The 14236-nt window shown below is 44.7% G+C and overlaps 1 protein-coding gene across 2 annotated transcripts in view; it reads right to left on the bottom strand.

Moving 5' to 3' along the window:
• HBT (CDC27 family protein) overlaps window positions 1-14236 on the bottom strand; it is a 167206-nt gene that overhangs the window by 75771 nt on the left and 77199 nt on the right. Inside the window, exon 8 of one of the 2 annotated variants that reach the window (XM_087391503.1) lies at window positions 7737-7833. In XM_087391503.1, the coding sequence (XP_087247629.1) occupies window positions 7737-7833 (97 nt within the window). Of the gene's footprint in view, window positions 1-7562; window positions 7834-14236 lie in introns of both variants that reach the window. The other variant, XM_087391502.1, reaches the window with a different exon arrangement.

Here is a 14236-nt window from a genome sequence, read left to right on the forward strand (position 1 = left end):
ATTGATACTGCAATTTATGGACGGGGATCAACCTTCCTTGTATAAAGTTTTGCTACCCTCACCTTGGATTTCACATAAGGCAAATCAACTATGCCGCATGAATCGCTACGCAAAGTGGTGGAGGAAAGATTGCAGCAGTTTTTGAGATCCAAAGTTCCACTTCCACAGCACATTTTTTTGTGGCGGGTGATGCTGGGGGGTTTCCCATCTGGGCAGCTCTTGGCATGTAGACATATTGCTCCGGTTGTTTGTCACAAATGTTTGGCTCCACAGGAATATGTGCCTCATCCCCTTTGGCACTGTCCACACACTCGTGATTTCTTGGCTCTTCTTCGGCATCGTTTGAGAGCTAGATTTCCTACTACTACTCATGATTTCTTGGCTCTTCTTTGGAATATTGAAAGTTGGCTACTTGGCTATTGCATGTCCATCTTCGCATTGTTCAATCTATCTTGGTGGCTTATATTCAGTTATATCTGCCATTGATATTTTTCCCTAAGGAGGATCTGTCTTCCTTCATGTCCACCATTATGGAGATTTTCTGGCAATCAAAGCATGGCAAGAAAAGCTTGCAGTTACTTCCAGTACAGAGATTATGCTCACCCAAATTGCATGGAGGGCTGAATATTCTTAATATTCATGTACACATTCTAGCCCACAAAGGCAAAATGATGCTTCAATTCCTTCAAGATGATCAGCCTTAGGCTGCTATGATGCGCTCTTTACTCGATCACATCACCACTCCTACTTTTGGTTTTCGGCATCCTACACAGTGGGATTTTCTTTCGGCCTGCATTCAAGGCAAAATCAAAGGGAGCCCTATGGTTTCTCAGATGTTTCTGGATTGGAAGCATATTCTTTCACATTTGCACTGGAATGGACGAGATTCTCTACAGGGTAACTCTTTGCGAGCTGAGAGCATCCACTGGTCACGGGTTTTTCCTCCTCCCTTGGCCTTGCAGGAGCCCCGACGCTCTTATTTTTTTAATGCAAAAGGGATTTCTAATGTGGCTGATGTTATTAAGGATGATGGCACTCTTTTATCCTTGCCTTTGACTGCTGCAAAATATGGATTGGGAATGCACTATCGTCCTGTCTGGCAAATCATATTTCTGCCAGTACTGCCTTTAGAACTTCAAGACAAGCTTCAGGATTGGACTCTTCTTCCTTTAAACTCGTCCATTGAAGCTGTCTCATATAACAGTCTCCTATTTATATAGAGTTCTGCTATCACCACCCTAGGTGTCGAATAAGGCAAATCAGATTTGGGCTTTGCATCATCCGGTCAAGTGGTGGAAAAATAAATTGAAGCAGATTTGGCACTCCAAGGTTTCCTTGCAACAACAGGTCTTTCTATGGCGGGTTCTGTTGGGGATTATTCCGTCTGGGCAGCTTTTATCATGCAGACGTATTGCTCCAGCTATATGTTGTCGTCGGTGCAACTAGGCACTTTGGACTCTCTGGAAAGTTAGAAACCATAGTGTCTTTGGTGATCCAATATTTTCTCTTTTTGTTTTCTTTCGTCGTTCTTTGCAGCAATCGCTCTTTGATTGTCTACAGACTCAATGAATAGATCATGATGTATATTTGTCCTACATGGATATTTTCTCTTAATGTAATATTTCAGCTTACCAATTTTTCTTGGGATAGCTATCTTGTAATATAATGCACTCAAAGTCTTCAGGTGTGTGTGTGTGGATTTTCACCCCAAAAATGTGTGTGTGTGTGTGTGTGTGTGTGTAGAGAGAGAGAGAGAGAGAGAGAGAGAGAGAGAGAGAGAGAGGTCTCTTGGAGGGCAATCTGCAGCATTTTTGTTTTTCAGAGGCATGGATTAGGGGGGTCTTTGCCTTGCATAAATCAGCTCACAGCAAAGGAGCAAGGTTTCCAATTTTCACATCAATCCTCCAAGGATACCCTTTCTTGCACATATTTGTGGCTGAAGCCATGAGCACATTTTTGAGATCTCAAGCAAACATTTTTGGGCAAAGACTTCCCCACAATAGATAATGTTGAGGAGCTTCTAGATAGTAAGCTTGCAGATGACACTGCTGTTTTTCTGGATGTCACTCCCCAGACTCTCTCCTCTTTTATGAAAGCCTTGTATTTATTTTGTATTGCAACAGGTGCACATATTACTTGCAACAAATCCAGTAGCTTTTGGAGTTCTGAGGACAACCCAAACTGGAGGCTCTGGTTTTGGTTTCACTTGCTTCAAAGGGATGTCTCCGTCAAATATTTAGGCTATCAAGTTAGGATGGGCATCGCTCCCTCGTACCAATTTGCTCCTATGTTGGGCAGCATCAAGAGGAAACTCCTTTTCCCAAGTTCGGCTAAGCTTGACCTTGCTTCTAGAGTGGTAACAATCCACCAAGTATTGTTGGCTACAACCTGGTTTGTTTGTTCTTATGCTTCAACTCTAGGGACTACATCACTCAGCTCAAAAGACTGATCAGGAATTTTTTATGAAGTGGGCTTGATGGTTTAGCAAACGCCAAAGCCAGGGTGGCTTGACCCTTGTTTGCCGCCACCGCGGCAGCCGGCACCTCTCTCCTCTCCCTATATAAACATATAAGCATCTCTCCCCGCCTTCCCTCTCTTTCAAGATCACCATCACACTCTCAACCCCCCCCCCCCACTCAGCCCCTCGCTCACCCCTCCCGCTACCTCTGCTACCCCCCGCTACCCCTCTCGCTAACTCTGCTACCCCCTCCCGCTAACTCTGCCACCCCCTCCGCTACCCCCCCCCCCCCAGCCCCTCTCTACCCCCCCACCCCTTTTCTTTTTTTTGGGCCCTTTTTTTTTTAAAAACACCACTCTCAACTCTGACTTTTTTTTTTTTAACACAAGAAAAAAAAAAAAGAGAAGCAGTGTCGACCTCCTGCACTCCCTTCCTTCCCCACTCCTGTTTCCCGCATAATGAAGGGAACAGGGGGATGAGGACAGAAGACTAGGTGGGAAACCCTTCCATCCAAATCTGCATACGCCTAGAGATGGGAAAGGGGAAAGGTGACAAGGCGAAAACACAAAAGCAACTCAGTCTGGAGGACTTCAACAAACGCAGCAATCGGAGCGGTTTGACAGTGGACAGCACCACGGCCCAGAAGAAAGGGACTCACCCAAAGCCCATGCCGCTCACCACATCCTCGACCTCTATGGTAACCACCACTATTTCACCACCATCATCCGCCTCATCATCTACGCCACCTCTCTCCTCCCCCTCTCTTGCATCATCATCACAAGTCTCCTCTCCAATAGCCTCACCACTGGCCCCACTAGCCACGGCTCCACAGTACTTTCCCCTCGTATCACCTCCACCTCTAAGTCAGCCACCCTTCATCACCTCGTCCGGCCCCTTCATCACCTCGTCCGGCCTCGCTACTCCTACATATCACTCCCCCACCCAGATCATGCTGCCCCCACCCTCAATACAGCCTCAGCAGCCCACCTTCATTCCAACCCCTCTCGAGATCCAATTCCCACCTGGCCCAGGACATCTTAGGCCCCCGCCAGATGCTTGGGACTCCCTATTGCCTGAGATACACAGCATTCGGGCCCGTCAGGTAGAGCTAACACATTACACCCAGGAGCAAGCCCGATACACCCAGGAGCAGGCATTTCTTCGTCGAAATGAGGAGGAGTTGTTGCACATCTTGTACAGCAACAACTCTAAGGATTTTTTACAGAGATTCCTTGAGCGTAGGTCCCCATCACCCCTCACCGACATGAAAGTCTGGCACACCTATGCACACCATCTTTATGATGTCCCACACCAGCCCACTCCAAATCTCATACACACACCTCGCCCCACCACTTGCACATTGTTCACCAGAGGGGAAGTCAAGGACGCGACATTGAAACTGCACAATGGCTGAGCGAAGGATCACGAGGGGCTATGCACTGAGTTTATCGCATATGGGATCGACACATTAGCCCCGATCCTAGCAAAGCTATTCAATGACGCTGTTTGCCTTGGCTTCCCCCGCACCTGGACACTCAACACCATCACCCCCATCCACAAGGCAGGGGATCCCATGGACCCGAGTAACTACAAGACTATCATGATTGGAAATGTGATGTCCAAGATCTATGCAGTTGTATTGGATGCTCGATCAGCCTGTTCGCAAAGATGAGAGGGCTCAGAGCAGAGGGTCAGGCCGGTTTCAAGCGAGACCATGGGACTATGGATCACATACTCACACTCAGGAGTGTCATTGAGGAGGCCAGATCACGGAAGGAGAGGGTATATTGTTGCTTTGTGGATTTCCGCAAAGCCTCTGACACAGTACCTCGAGCTCTCGTCTTATCACACGCCTACAGACACTGGGATTTGATCAGGAGATCATCTGGGCAGTCATGGCACTGTATGAGAGAGTCTCAGGCCGAGTTCGGACAGGCGCAGGTTGGACAGATGAGATCCAAAGCACCATAGGGATCAAACAGGGTTGTTCCTTATACCCGACCCTGTTTGGCCTCTACATCGATGAGCTTGAGACTTTCATCGGGGCGTTCGGAGGGACCGATTGCTCAGTTGCCGGGATCATCATCAGGATTCTTCTTTTATGCAAATGACGTGGCACTCTTGTCGTCCACATCCGACGGGCTCCGGCGACACCTGGATGCACTGCATGCTTTTTGTTTATCCCATGATTTGGAGGTCAACCTTGGCAAGACCAACCTGACGACCGCAACAAGACACACGAGACATCCAGGGGGGACACAAATCACTCGGGGGGACTCCATGAGACCAAGACACACGGCACACCTTGACGAGTGACAGCGTCCCATCACCGACTATGCACCAGCCAGGGCAACATGACATACGGAGGATTCCGCTCCGCTCCAGTCCTTTTCTTTTCTTTTCATTGTTACATCCAGATGTATTTGATTATGTATGATCAGACTTAGGGTTCAGCATGGGTGATGATGCTCGTTTCAGTAGCTCCACCCTTACTATGATTTGTATCAGGTTTTCTTTCAGTCTCATAGACCCATCGGTCTTCCGAAGACTCTAATAAAATTTCTTTCTTTCTTTCTTTTCACCCCATACCTTTATGCAGCTTTACCCTTGGATTGGCTCCTTACAAATGAGAGAAGGGCACAGCTGCGTTAGGTGTATGGGTCTTTTTCGAGGAAGAGCATTCCCACTACTAGTCATTGATCTTGAAGAGATACAGATAAGGATGCATTGGTCTTTGATGTGCACTCTAGCAACAAGCTATCCAGGTCCATGTATGAGGTATTTGTTATGGATGACTGTTTTTTAGCTTAAGGATGGTAATTGAGTCCCTGACCAGAGAGCATCCCCTTGGGCTCATGGAGGATTTGGCTTTAGGGGGGTGTCCACATAGAGTACTTGCAGTGGGACCCTGGAGGACGATGGGAGTGGATTGATGCAAGAAATCATAAGAAGGGACTCCCATTCCTCCATTACACTATTAGTAATGCCAAAAGGTCTCATTGGTTGGAATCCCTTAAGACCCTCTTACTGGGATGAGTTGCAGATTTTTGCAGACTTGCAAAAATATTTTGCAGAAGGCTTTGGAAATCTCTCAGGAATAGAAAATGCACTTGTTTCGGCTTTCAATTCACGGAGGGGTTGCAGTGCACCAGGGTCCAGGTTTGTGGCTCCCTCTTCTTCCTCGCGTTGCTTATTTGTTGTGCAGTCTATTCAGCATTGCCTTTGGGATTATAGACAGGGCAGGCTCATTTAAAAGGGGATTCTGGGACTTTTGAGTGCATTTACCTCCCTCCTCTTTCTTCATCACTTAGGCTTCAATGGCCTGGCTCTCTTCATCGGGACCTCATGTATTTTATAAGATGCATAGCTCCTTCTTGGCTTTTTCGGTTCAACGTCATTGAGTTGAGTCATAATCTTTGGATGTTATCCCTTCCTCTTCTTAAGGACTTGCACATCTCAATGGAAAAAAACTGGGAGATCATATGGCAAGCATATTAGCCTGGCATATCTGGAGATTCAGATGGGTAGAGGCAGTTGAGGTTCCCAAGTCCACCCTTCTCACACCATAGCAATATTTGGGCAGATGAGTACACACTTTGACGGGTCATCCGGTTCAGCATGCAGGGATCCTCCAGGGCTGCTTCTTCCAAGAGATCTTTTTCTAGGCTGTCCTTTCTTCTTGGAGGTCACTACAGATTTGAGGTGGCATTTTAACTCAACCCTTGATCTTCTCCAAAGTTGGATGTTGAGTAGGGCTTGACCCTCTCTGGTTTTTCTTATCATGCCATACGTGGTGTATTCTTGCCTTGGGCGCTCTACTCTTGGGGCTCTCTCTTGAAAAATAATTTTTAAAAAATGTGGGTTGCCATGGCACTGACATCTACGAGATTCAAAGCTATCCATCTGGCATGCCTCGCTCAACTCTATATAGCAAGCAGCTCTAATGTTAGAATGACTCCAAAAGAGGTAGATAGACACATTGACTTTTAAAGAGACTTGGAGCCAAGGTGTTCTAATTTCCACTACCAAAGCAATGTATGATCTTCCCTCCTAGGTAGTTCTTCCCTATCCAGTTTGGGTCCAGTTCAGTTTGCTATTTGTTCTTTCCCTTTCGTCATCTTCTTTTTTTAAATAACTCGTTAATACAACCCTGGAAATGTGTGCCACAGATAGGTTCCACACAAAAGCAAATTTGCAACCCCTCTACAAGCCACACATAAAAGGAACTGTCTGTCTTTCTTAATGCTCGGTCATAGTTGCAGAATCTGCCAAAATTTGATCAGCCACACCCCCTTCTGATGCCACTTATAATACTGTAGTCCTGATAATTTGCCAGAATTTTATATTCCACAGTACTCTGCGTAGGAACATATAACTTCCACAAACATGACATCTTGGACCAGAAGTAATTATCATAGAAGTCCCGTTGAAGGTATCAAACTCTTTGTAAGGACACATTTGCTAAACACTTACGACTTATTTATCCCAAGTAGAATTTATAGGCTCTTTATAGCCACGATGAAACATCTTAAAACAGCACACTATAATTATGCCCAGACAGGCGATACGCACACTTAAAAAAGGTAGCCCCTTGGCACAATCATCCCTAGCGTCACACACAAAAAGTGCTTCCTTCAACCATGCATATAGCATTAATAAGTACAGACACCCCACAACCATACTTAAACACAAGCTAGCCCTTTGCTCCATCAACTTCACACAAACGACCTTAAGTCTGCATAATATTTGCCTACAAATCCTGCACACTAATACAATGTAGAAAAGGAAGAGACCACAAGTCTCGTATGGAAAAAGAACCCCACAATCCCACAATGACCATAGAAACTGAAACAACATGTGAAGCATCTTCAGAGGAGATTATCAAAATATAGAGAACACCTATTTCAAGAAAGGATAAGGCAGAACCCTTTCCTAGAGGTTGGCTAATAGCATTGTTTTCTGCAGATGCCCCTTGACCCAGATTACCAGTGGTCTGTCAACTTCAATGACGCTTTCTCAAAACTACTTGCAAGTGCCATTCATTCAGATTTGGTAGACTCATAAAAATTATCTACTATGAACACTAGGTCAAGGAAATGTTTACCATCATCAACATTGTTCTCAGCCAATGCAGCAAGGCTTCTTCGAGATGTAACCGAGCGGAGAGAAGCTGCACCAATACCTCTACTTGTAGACACTACTACCCCTGTTTGAGTGCTAGACGAATGACCAGATCCATTTTTACCAAAAAAAGATGATGCTGCTACCAAGCTACCACCTGTTGATGAACTCTGTTGGCCAGATCCAGCATTAGAATCGCCTGAAAGTCTTGTGCTTCTTCGAGGAACAGGCTCTGGGAACAATCTTCCTGATACCTACTCACACCATCAATAGAGAAACCCAACATTAACATGGTGAAATTGACAAATTCCTATTTTTTTGAAATTCCTATTCTGATTTGGAAGCATTACAGGAATCGACTGCGACAAAATAAACCTACCATTTAATGTTAATTGAAATGTCTTACTTTAGAATACAATTTGCAAATTGTTTCTCGGAGGAAATAGCCAAAATTAAAAACAAACCCTAAAATCATTTGTATGGTCAAGATTAGGCACGGTTATATGTCTCTTTGATGCTCAACATCAAACGGACATTAGGCATGTTTATTTACAACCTTCAGATTGCAACCAGCAAGGGGTACGATGCCTGTGTATTTCATGCTAAGACTTGGAATAAACCTAGGCTTTTGAACGTTGCTATGTTGTAGACTGCTTGGAAGTTTAGAGAGGACAGTTCCGATTAACTTAAAAAGCCAATGGTCTTTGTTAAAGCTGGATTAATCTTATATAATTAAAACGTAACTGTGTCTGAAAGCATCACATTTCCAATTGATATGTTCTACTCTCTTCTTCTTGAGGTCAAGCACCACAGCTGCAGAACTTGATAAGCAAGGCCATTGACAGTAGAACACTTTGATTGAGAGGGTGATTTGATTCGCATAGACATTGATGTGCTCCTGGCTTTCTAAAGAGGCTTGTGGCCAACAGGAGACAAAAATCCTTACACAGTAAACGGATGTGTCATATATTGACTGACACAGTTACTGGCCTAAGAAAGTCAAGCCTAGTGGTCATAAGATAGATAAAGCTGCCTATTAACTGCTTGCACAATGTGGCACCCAAATCTGGTGCCTTCCCATGAGCCTACGAATTCAATCCTGTTCCATGATAGTTGAAACCGGTTTGCTGTCCTGCATGGGAAAACTTTCCAGCAAGCTTTTAGGATACTTTGTTTGACTTACAAAAATGCCATTTGTGTGCTGCCATACTTTATGACCAAGAAAAAATTCAGCTGCTCCAAATCTGTCATTCCAAACTCGCTGCATTGTGCTGTTTTGAGCTGCTCTATGAGTGTTTGATCTTGCATGTAATGATAGGATCATCCGCACAGAGAATGAGAAGCATGAAGCTGTTCTTAAGCTGTAGTACAAAGAGATTGGGGTCTAAAGTGGCCCTTTTTATGTCAAACCTTTTGCAGAAGACATCTATCTTTGCATACCTCAACCTAGGTGCTTGCTTAAACCCATAAATTGACTTCTAGAGCTTGCAAACATTTTTCATGTTATCTGGAGACATGGCTGCAAACAAATCCTGTCCCCAAATAATACTACTGAACATAATCATACTGCCTCTAAAAAAACTGAAAAACCCGGATGAGAAATTTTCTGAAATGACCCAAAGAGAGCTAGAGCACTTCCCAAAAGTTCAAGTGTCAAACTGAATCGCAAAAGCCCTTTGCACACCCTTCAAATTGCTTTGAAATGTGTGTAGTAGTACAAAAAATGCAAAAGCCTCCCCACGTTTTTGTCACCACAAAATGTCTACAACTGTGAAATTACAGTAAGAATTGGCTGTCCGATATCATCTTGCTATTGGAACTATCACAAATGTATAGAAAGAACGTGATGTTGCATACTTGAGCGTGTTTTGAAATCCTTTTTGCCCATTTTAGTTAACGTCACCTGCTTGGCTGTGCAAGAATGCAGTGTAGAATGACAGTGTTTTCAAAGTTATCACCAGTCAAAACAACTTCCAAACAACAGCTGTGCAACTTCACCACCCAAAAAATATTATTAAATACAAATAAGTGAAATAAGTTTTTGTCCTCCACGATTATGCCCACTTATTCTTGTAGCCCTCTTGAATCGAAAAAAGATTAATTGCCTTGTGTAAATCACCTTTCAGTGCGAGCTAACTAACTTCCAAGCTCATGGGGCTACGTGTTTTCTGCCTCGAGCTGCATGGACTCCTTCCACATCATTGCGAGCTATTCCTCTAGTGTGGAATTAGTTCTAGTGACAGACCTTCTTATAGTTGTTCGTTGCCTCTGGATCACTACCAAGGGATGGAGAGGCTGACTCGAATCTTAGTCAAAACTTTTTGAATCTCAGTTAGACTTTTTGGCATTTGAAGGTGCATGAAGAGAGGGTGCATTAGACAGTGCGAAGGTGTGAGTATGAGAGGGTGAGTGGAGTGCAAGAGAGGAAGCCGTGTGTATGTGAGGGTGAAATGTTGTGTGAATGAGGGGTAAAAGTACAAGAAGTGAGAGGGGTGAGTGTGTGGAGGAGCGTGTGTGTTTGTGTGTGAGAGAGTAGCAGTGTGAGAGTGCACGTGTGTTTGTGTGCGAGGGATTAGTAGTGTGGAAGTGAAGGAGTGTGTGTCAGGGGGGGCCGTTTGTGTGATGCGAGCAAAGAGCGATGTCAAGCTCTCCTGCTCTGTGTCTTTTCTGAGCTGCTACAACTCGTCTTTTGAGTATGTGATGTTTTTCGCGGCCGGTGGAAGCGGGCGAGGATTGGCTGAAGGTTGAGCCATCGTCAATCGAGGTGGAAAGTTACAAAGATCTTGGACATGACATGCCCAATCATAATGGTCCTGTAGTTTTCCAAGCTCATGGGATCCCCTGCCTTGTGGATAGGAGTGATAGTGTTAAGGGTCCATGCATGTGGGAAACCAAGGCATACTACATCATTGAATAGCTTTGCTAAGATCGGGGCTAGGATGTCAATCCCATATGTAATCAACTCAGTACAGAGTCCCTCATGATCTTTTGCTCGGCCATTGTGGAGCTTCAATGCCACATCCTTGACACCACCTCTGGTGAACAGAGTGCAAGTGGAGGGGCGGGGTGAGTGCGAGAGGTCAGAGGCGGGTTGACAAGATAAAGTCCCATCACATAGATAACCCATACAAGCCATTAAGGGCTGAATCAAAGGGCTAGTTGAGGCCCTTTGCTGAGTACTATGCTAAAACCAAACTCAAAATACAAGAAATCAAAACTAGTACCCATACTCATGTCTGCTAGGGCATTCTCATTTGCTAGGCCTCCTAGGGCTCTACCCTTTTGCCGCGCCACACCTCTGGGGTGCCCTCGACCAATGTATAGCCTCTGCCAGCTTCCCTTGCTGTTGCGAACCCTTCTGGATCATCTCCTTCTGCTGCAACCTGTTGTTTATCCCCCACTAGTGCTTTTCCCATCTCTAAGGAGCCCTTTTCTGGGGCCCTTCCCCGGTCAGCTAATTCTCCTGGATACTCTGCCTTCCTGCGAGCTCCTTTTCCTCATCCCACTACCCTGTTCTGCCTTTTTCTGTAGTTCCGTGAGTGCGGATGTGTGTGTAGGGTTTTTCAACCTATTGCTGTCAAGCAGTGATGTTTCTGACGATTATAATCCCTGATGTTTTTCCCTCCATATACTATATTCATAGCTTCTTTGTTTTTCCTATTTTATATTCTTGACATCCATCTGTTCATAGCTTCTGTGTTTTTCCTATTTTATACTCTTGAAGTCCATCTGTTTGTATGGCATTTTCTTCTCTGTTTTCCTGCATCGAATTCCCTTCTTAAGCCTTCCTTTCCTTCTCCTATCTGTCAACCCTGTGTTTTAAGCCCTATTTGCTCTTTTCTTTTCAATAACAGGGGGAGACATACTTTCCATCTCTTGATATGGGCTTGCACCCTGCACAATATGGTTTTATGCCCTGCAGATAGATCATGGATAACATTGCTAATACTTACATTGGCATTGAATAGACGCATCAAGATGTTTTGATGCCAACTACTTACATTGAATATGCCAAATAGACGCATCAAGATATTTTTGATCATGCAAGTGTATTGAAAAAGCATTTGGCATTGTAGGTGGGACTGTGGATCTTGATAAGTCTCTTACTTGGTGGAAGGTTTGTCTCCGATGTAAAATTCCTCTCAAGCAAAGGGTTTCCTTGGGGCGCTCTTTGGTCCGTTCATTACCAATGGGTTCTCTGTTGGCTACCAAAGCGTATAGCCTCTATGGCTGGCCTTACCTGCCTGCATCCAAGGGAGAGTATCCTGCATCTCCCGTGGATCTTGATAAGTCTCTTACTTGGTGGAAGGTTTGTCTCCGATGTAAAATTCCTCTCAAGCAAAGGGTTTCCTTGGGGCGCTCTTTGGTCCGTCATTACCAATGGGTTCTCTGTTGGCTACCAAGCGTATAGCCTCTATGGCTGGCCTTACCTTTCTGCATCCAAGGGAGAGTATCCTGCATCTCCCCTGAACCTGCCCTCTTGCTCGAGATCTTCTTCCTAGATTTGATTGGACTTTGTCGTCTTTATACCATGCCCGTAACAATAGATCGTACGGGTGCTCTTTGGTGGATGCTCATCATTTCTTCCGTTCCTCCCTGCATAGATCTCTCCAAGATGCACATTCTCTTGGAGATCTTCCTTTGGACACAGCTGGAATGTTTTATGCAGTGTTTTTAGTTTTGAGTAGTAGCTGCTCCATTTTGGGGCGGTTGTTACACGATCAAAAATGCCAAGAGATTTCAGCTTAGCAGTAGAGGTTGGAGGCCCTCTAGAGCTCCACATTAGAATAGTTTTCAGATTTTTGCAAAGGTGTAGAAAAACTTTTAGAGGAGGCTTTGGAAATCCCTCAGAAATAGAAAGATCACTCTCCTCTTTTGGCTTTCTATTCATGGAAGGATTGCAGTGAACTTGTGGAGATCCAAGTTCAGGGCTGACCTACTTGTCCTCGATGCCACGCAGCAGTTGAGTCAGTTCAGCATTGCCTCTGGGAGTGCAGACAGGCGAGGACAATCTGGAAGGGTGTTGCCAGGATTCTTTGCATATTTCATAGAGCACCCTTCTTCATGACTTGGGGATCAGTGGCATGGTTATCTCTTGCTGGCCCTCAGATGTTTTTTGAGGGACATGACGCAGACTCATCCTTCATTATACAACAACACTCTATGGAGTCATGCTCTCTCCAGGATGTTCCCTTCACTCCTTTCACAGCTGCTCATGCCTCGGTAGACATATCTTGGGAGATTCTGGCTAGCATTGCAGCTTAGCATATTTGGAGGGCCAGATGTACGGAGGCAATGGAGGGTTCACAGGTTCACCCTTCCCAGTCTATGGCCAGTATATGGACTGATACTATACACAAACTGATGGCCATCTGTGCGAGCATGCAGGGAGAGATACTCTTTTCAGAGTTTGGAGAGGATCTCCGTTCTTTGAGTCTTCTTCAAGGTTGAGGTGGCATTTTCAGCCTCCACCTTGGATTTTTGTTAGCTCCTTTTGAGCTGTTTTTTGCTCTCATGATGTACTCCCGCACTTGAGCTTGCTCTTGCGGCTTTCATTCATACTTAATAAAGTAATCTTTTTGGGGGGGAAAAAAACACGAGAACAAGGGGGGTTTTGTTCAGCTCATTTTGATTTTTTGTTCCCTATTTTAGGGGGGTTTCCTCATGCACGGCATGATGTATTTCTGCTTTGAGCTTGCTCACGCAAGTATTTTTCATACTTAATAGAAGTCTTTTTCATGAACCAAAAAAAAAATTTGGGGCGGCTACGAATGTATATTTTGTTATAAATGAGATACTGCTTTTCCCCCAAAAAATGAGTGCGTGCGTGCGTCCCTTTTCTGGGAACTTCTCACTATAATATAAAGTTTATTCACCCAAAAAAAGTGTGTGCATGCGCGCGTGCATGTGTGCATCCTACCTATGCAACTGTGTGGTGTGGGCACTTCATTCCAGAAGGCCTCCATCACCAAGTCTGTGCTTTTCCAACCTGCGATGATGTGAATGTTCTCCCTTTATCTTTTAATGATGCCTACAGACTGTTAAATTCAGCTAGGCAAAAAGTCCAGGAACAGTGTTAATTAATCAATCCTTGTGATCATCATTATTCATACTTCAGAAAAAGGTGAATACGTAGCATCAAACTCAAAAACAACACACTTATTCATGTAAAAATCACATCAGCATCCTACAGTCTTGCAGTTCATAAACTCTCGCTGTGCTCAATACAGTTGTTTTATATGCCCGCAGTCTTCACCCCAGCTTGCCATCGGAGGAAAGTCAGAGATACTTCCAAGCGCTTGCTTTTATGGAAGTTGATTGCACATTGCATTAAGGCACAGACATCCTTCAACCTCACTCATCTACAGCAGGTTGTGCCTATTCAGTTGAGCGTGTGAAACTGAAAGTGACCCTTGAAGTTGTTGAGGGAGCTGTGAATGCAATGAAATGAATTTATCCTGTATGAAGTCATACGATTCTGGCATAGCCATTAGAAAGACTAGCATGCTCCAGCCCAAACGACCTCCCCCATTACCTCCCTACTAAGGCAGCAACTCTCAAATAAAATAGCATTACCTATTGGACTTGACCTCCAAACAAAGTTTCTCCGAGTTCAAAATTTGCCTCGAACACACTGGATGTACTATTAAGAGTTCT

Source organism: Dipteris shenzhenensis, chromosome 20, assembly GCF_047967505.1.
Source record: "Dipteris shenzhenensis isolate YYH24624 ecotype China chromosome 20, Dip_SZ_1.0, whole genome shotgun sequence".
In the NCBI taxonomy this organism is placed as follows: domain Eukaryota; kingdom Viridiplantae; phylum Streptophyta; class Polypodiopsida; order Gleicheniales; family Dipteridaceae; genus Dipteris; species Dipteris shenzhenensis.